Consider the following 6885-nt stretch of genomic DNA (forward strand, 5'->3'; position numbering starts at 1 on the left):
GCCAATCATTCCCACTCTATTGATTCACATCAACTTTTATTTGTTTAAATTGTATTTCTCTTGTGTTAGCTAAATTAAATTTGTAACATTCAAAGATTAAAAACCTCTGTTTTACTTTTATTATCATTTTACAAGTATTTTGCAAAGAGGTTTTTATAGAGTTAAAATTGAACCAATCCTCATGGATATGATCCATTTATCATTAAACATTATCTAGTGTGCAAGATTTAGGGTATTTATTTGTTGGTATCGACAACCACCATATATTGTGTCTTTATGTATGCATTCATGAAATTATATCTTTCTAAGACTATGTTTTTGAGGTATAAATGAGTATGATGATTTCACATGACCTTTCCTCATGAATATGTGCATTCATACTAGGATGAAAATGACTTGAGTTTGTCCAACCTAAAAGTCCATGAAAAATGATATATTGATGACGTATATCCAAAAGTGTAAGATGACTTAGTGATGGTATTCTAGACATCGCCTCACTTGCATGTAAGGTTGGCTACATTGTATATAGATTTTGTGAGTAGGCACACTATCCTAGTTATGACTTATGAGTTCCTTGTAATAGTTGGCAGCCAGACCCCTTGGCTTGGATATTCTCCCACAATGACGATCTGAGAAAATTCTCACTTTATGACTATATGATGTGTGAGGTTGGGCATATGAGATTAACTTGGAAAACGGTTTGAAATATACTATATTGAATCAACTCCTTTTCTGACTATAATGACGATATTTTTTATTATTGGTCTAATGACGATATTCGATTGTGACTCTAATGATGTTATTTGATTTTGCCTATAATGATGATATTTTGATTAGACTAAATTATGGATGACATATGACTTTTATACTAAATGACTTGTGTTTTACCAATGCTTAAGATTTAAGAGTTTTCAAGGATTTAAAGAATATCCCTAACGAGGATGATTAAAGGCTCAACTTTATACCAAAAAGTTTTTCAAATGATTTTTAGGCGGTTCTCATCGTTCAAGGGAATGTGCCAAGTCCTTTGACTTCGAAAAGTGTAAATTTGGCATTACTCATGCTTAAACTATATATTTGACATGCATTTAGATAATAGTAAAAATGAAGACTTAGAGGAAGACTTTGATTTTTAGAAGGCCACAATGTTATGTGTTCGCTTGAATTATTGTTTTGATACACGAGTGATTAACCCTCCTCTAAAGTACTTTTAAAATGTTGATATTTTGTGTACTATAACTATGAGACCTTATTTCTACAAACGACGTTTTTAAAATTAAATAAAGGATTTTGAAAATATTTAAAAGAATTAAATACAAAGATGAGGCGATTCATTTATCAAACATGAATATTTCATTCAACAAAAAATCGTTTTATAATGTTACAATGATAATTTTTCTCAAATAGAATATCCTTTCAGCAACATTACAAAAAAATAACACGTTTTCCTCCAGCTTCAGATTCATCCAGAGAGGCTCTCTCTGAATCATTTAGTGCTAAATCATTCTCATGTTATCAAACAACCAATAAACCTTTTATTCCTCACCCTCCACCTCTTTTTGACCCGACCATTTTCTAATTCTCTTTTCAGCCATGGACGCCTTCAATTTACATAAAAAAAACAATTAAATATTCGGAAAAAACACATTAAAAAAAACGATTAAATGATTTTCAATCTGTTTAACACGTGTGGCAAAACGTACCTCTTTGTCCCAGTTGGTTCTGTAACAAATCCAAACCAATATCACCGTCTGGACTACCGTTCCCGTTAACATCCCCATCCATATACCCTGCAATTCTTCAAACGTTATACCATATATACACCTTAATTTTAAATCATAAATGAAACACATTAATTATTAATTATGTAACTAATTAATTCGCTGATTAATAAAGTGTACAAACCTTTACACCCCAATTGGCTGCAAATCCCAAAGTGAGTCCCAAAGGAATCCCAAAGATGTAGTAACATGCAATGTTTATATAAGCAATCACGGCTTGCCATCCTGCCCCAATTGCCACCCCTACACGTGTAGTAATTTATTAATAATCCTACAACTTAATTGTTACATTTGAAAAGTAATGTTATAAAAAGGTGTTAAATTTGGCATTTAAATTATACTATAAAATAAAAATAGGTACCAGAAAGTGCGGGTTGAATATTGTTAATAATAAGGCAAGCTGCTAACAATGGGGTGAGCGCATACACAGCTTGTTGAACTTGTAAACTATCAGCAAATAAAGCTGGATACTGATTCCGGAAAATGACAAGAAAAATAGCGAACAAAACACCCACTAGAAATGCGGAGATAACCACCACGACGATTGAGAATTTCGCTGTTCTTGGATGGGCTGCGCCTAATTCGTTTGACACCCTTACACTGCATTTTTTTTAAATAAAAAAAAAAAAGTTTTGAATTTATTTTATTGTGTAAAAGAGAAAGAAAATAGTTGATTTGGAGAAACTAACCTGATGGCGGCGTTAAATCCAATTGATGCCATTACAGCCCACCCAAGAATGTTCATGCTGCGACATTTGTTAGGAAAAAAATTATATATATTTAATTTTAAAGAAATTGGAAACAAATTTATATATCTAAGAAATGGTAATAGTGGAAATAGTGCGAACCATATGGATAAGGCGTCCACTGCGATTTCGGCGTTTTTTATATATCCAGCAAAAAGTATCAATGCCATAAAATACCACACTTCCAAGCTACACCGAAAATTTACAACATATCGTTATTAAAGTTACTCGAAATTCCAAATTTATTCATTGGATTTTAGACATATTGTTAAAATTTTGAAAGATCATAAATGACCCATTCCGGATATAATGGTCATTTGTTCAAATCTTGAAATAGTTGGTCATTAGTTTAACTCCATTAAAATTTGAATATTATTTACAAGGTTAAAATTGAGATCGATCAGTCTATTAATTGTATTCTTTTATAATGGTTATTAAGCTTATCTTTTACTTATGATCATTTTAACAAATATTTGTGGTCTTTATGAGTTATGTCAACCATAACCAATTGATGCAAAAAGAGGACACAACTTTTGTCTTCTTTATACCATAATGGTATAAAGATGATACATTTTATATTTTTGGTATTTTGGATTTTTTTTTTAAACGGTAAATCAAATCCATTCATAAATTATTTCTAATTTCATCAAAGTTAAAAAAAAAACAGTATTATTGTCGATTTTAAGTAGGATAAAATATGATACCCATGAGCTAGATATTTTAGATGCATAAAAATGTACAATAAGTTTTGTTCATAAAATAAATTTAAGACAAAATTTCATAATTGGTTTCTTGTGGTTTGTAAAATATCTTATTTTAAAGACTTTCAAGGAAAACGTCACACCATTCGTCCCCATGGTTTGCAAAATTATATGAAAGGTCTTTTTGTTGTTAACTCTAACTTTTTAGCTGTTCGATTTTAATAAAAAAAAAAAAACTATTTTACCCTTGTACCAAATTTGTAATATACTATAAAACTCAAGAACCATTTGTATAATTTTGTAAATTTGAAATTATATATATATATATATATATATATATATATATATATATATATATATATATATATATATATATATATATATATATATATATTAGCCTTGTACCAAATTTGCAATATACTACAAAACTCAAGAATCATTTGTATAATTTTGTAAATTTGAAATTATATATATATATATATATATATATATATATATATATATATATATATATATATAATTTCAACAATTTGATAATTTTTTTTATTATCTTTTTGACATTTTGTTTTTTAATTTTATTTTATACTTTTGGTTATTTGTAAAAAAATACAATAATTTATTTGATGGTAGTACTTATTTAAATGATATTTTACATAAAAAGATAATAAATTATTATTAATTTATGATATGAAACCTTTTAAAAACAAACCGTTCAAATAATATTGTTAAAATTAAGATTTTCTATCACTACAATCCTACTGGTTATTATTATTATTATTATTATTATTATTATTATATAAACAATAGCATTTTGAAACTAGTTTAAAAGGCAATAACATTTTTGGCTAAAAAGTTAAACGAATAGAACTCTCCTAATTAACTCCAATCGGCCAAATTTGAGAATACGAAATTACCTATGAATACCAATTTGAAATATTAGAAATTTAGTATTATCATATTATTTTGATTTTCAAAAAGTAAATTAAATATTTTTTACTTTTTTTTCTATAAATTTTATTATTCAATTAAATAATGACCTGTATAATATTTAATATTTTTTAGTAAAATTTAATAATATTTTAATATACTAATATATAATATATATGATTATTTAATTGGATAAGAAATAATTAAATGAGCAATGAACTAAAAAAAAAAGATTTATAAAAAGAAAAAGATAATAATATTTAATTTCTTAAAAGCATTGAAAAATAAAACAAAAATCACGTGTGAGATAGGAAGATGCCAAAAACAAATATAGGGGGGTGTGATCCACGCCCTCCGTAAATAAAGCCATTTAACGAAACCTGACAAACGTCTGCAGCGGTACTAATTTGACTACAAGTGCAATTTTTTATTCGAATTTCTAAACGAGATCCTACTTAAACTGTCCAACCAATATACTCCTATTTTAAAGGGATAACTTAATATATTAAAATTTTAGATTATTGTTATCTTTTCTCTATACAACTGTTATTATATTTTAATAACTCTGTGGTCATTTGTTGAATAAACGTTATAACTTTTTATTTTCTCAACCTAAATTTTGTTTGAATGTAACAATACTAATCATTTATAAAATATATCAGTAGACAATCAACAAAATATAAAACGTAAAGTACTCACTGATACTAATAACTTTGCAAATGATCTATTTTTATTGTATTAAACAAGTTAAACTAACTTTAAGTGTCACACTTTTCTATATTACCATAACTCGGTATCTATATATAATTATTATTTTTAAAAACAGACAGACAAAAATTGACTTTAATAAAACGCTAATTTAATATATTTATTAATAAAAACAAATCTATTAAAAAAATACAGTCAGTATATTCATGGACTACCAACCACTACTTTGTTTAAAGCGTATTTATTTAATACGATCAAATACTTTTAATTTAAGAAAACTGAATTCAGTTTGTCTTACCATAGCATGATCGCTGACGCAAGAGAAAGCTTCACAAAACTCCATAGATTACTGAAAGCCTCCCAACTAAACCCTGACCATGCTCGACCACAAGTCCCACTGAGAATATAAATCATCTGAGCAACCACCATGAACCACCATGAAAGGTTAAGCACCAAAGCTCCACCCCATAACCCCCACCCCAACTTCAACATCAGCAACCAGCTAAAAAACGTATGAAGAACAAGCGCCACCGCAGATATGTAAGCCATCACCATAATCTTACTCTGAGCTTGAAGAAACTTAGCAATCGGATAATTAAAAGCATAAGCGAACAGCTGCGGAATCATCCATAACGCCATCTGCCCCGCAGCCTGAGAGATATCTTCTGTTTGTCCGATGAAGAGGAGTAATGGAGTCGCGAAGATGTACAGAAGCATCAGAAATAGACCAGTGACAAACAGAATCACCCACGATCTCTGCATATATACACCCAACATATCCACTTGACCTGCTCCGAATGCTTGCCCACACAACGTTTCCAACGCGCTGCCCATTCCAAGCTGTAGATCAATCGACAATCAGTTTGGGGAAATTCGATTTGAAATCGTTAATTTCGTTTGCAAAATCGACGACATCTGAAAGAAATTAGGGTAAATACGAAATACGAACCATGATTCCCAAACAGAAACCGGCAATGACGGAGTTTTCGATGGAGACGGCGGCGAGATCTAGAGTTCCGACATGACCGGCGAAGGTTTGCGTGATGGCGCCAAGTGAGTATTGACAAATGGAAGTGAAAATCGCAGGGGCAGCAAGGTACCAAAGCTTCTTTGATTCAATTCCAAATTGAAGAAAAAATTCTTTTACGTCGTTTATCGGAGGGATATCTTCGACGTCGCCGGTGAAGTGAGCGTTGTGTGTGGGATTTTTGGAGGTAAGAAGCGGAGCTTCTGCGTTGGTCTCCATTGAACACACCCAAACAGAGAGTGTGAGAGAGGGAAGAGTTGAAGAAAGCAAATCCAAATTTCCGGGTAACTACGATAATATATTCCAAAAGGAAAAATATTTAAATGTTTAAAATATTAGATTTGGTGGATAGATTTGGACCTTTTGGTCAATCCAAATCTTACAGCGTCCACAAATACATGGGTAGCGAACTAGCGATTGTGTTCTCTTCCATACGTTTCTATCGGTCTTTTAAATAAAAGCGCAAACGTCATTATTAACAAAAGCCAAACTCCAATCATAAAACATCAAAACATATTAATATTAAAATGGTGACTTTTTAAATATTAACCTTAATGTCATCATTAAATAAGGACAACTCCAATCATACAAAGGTAAATAGTAGAACAGGCAATTTGTATATTCGTGTCTTGAAAACGTGTCTGCTATAAATATGACACGATACGATTACACAATGTAAAATAAGTCTTATCTCAATTTTCAAAATGTATCTGTGTCGTGTCGTGTCGTGTCTTTCACAGATTCGTGTATTCGTGTTTGGAATTGCCACTAAATATCATAAAAGATATTAAGTTTACATCAAAATTCTAATTTATATTATGTTATTTTTTTCTCTCAAATTTGATACGGTGTTTTTCAATTTATTACGATTTTGACAACTTCACCAGTCAACTCGATTACTTACTGATATGACATTATGTCGTGTTAGTTTTGATGACGTGCATACTGACATGACATACTATCGTGTCAAAATTGATATTTGTTTATGTAAAAGA

General features: G+C 29.9%; 1 protein-coding gene across 1 annotated transcript; it reads right to left on the reverse strand.

The window, feature by feature from the left end:
- Positions 1 to 1334: 1334 nt before the first annotated feature.
- Positions 1335 to 6213, reverse strand: LOC145059443 (protein DETOXIFICATION 30-like). The gene is made up of 8 exons (XM_079007299.1): positions 5813 to 6213; positions 5162 to 5703; positions 2630 to 2716; positions 2471 to 2527; positions 2143 to 2381; positions 1906 to 2024; positions 1704 to 1790; positions 1335 to 1601 (listed from the first exon to the last, which is right to left on the reverse strand). The coding sequence occupies exons 1-8, from the start codon at positions 6107 to 6109 to the stop codon at positions 1536 to 1538; spliced, it is 1494 nt and encodes a 497-aa protein (XP_078863425.1). The 5' UTR covers positions 6110 to 6213; the 3' UTR covers positions 1335 to 1535.
- Positions 6214 to 6885: the final 672 nt, after the last annotated feature.

The sequence above is a fragment of the Lactuca serriola genome, chromosome 6, assembly GCF_051521515.1.
Source record: "Lactuca serriola cultivar US96UC23 chromosome 6, Lser_US96UC23_V15, whole genome shotgun sequence".
NCBI lineage: Eukaryota > Viridiplantae > Streptophyta > Magnoliopsida > Asterales > Asteraceae > Lactuca > Lactuca serriola.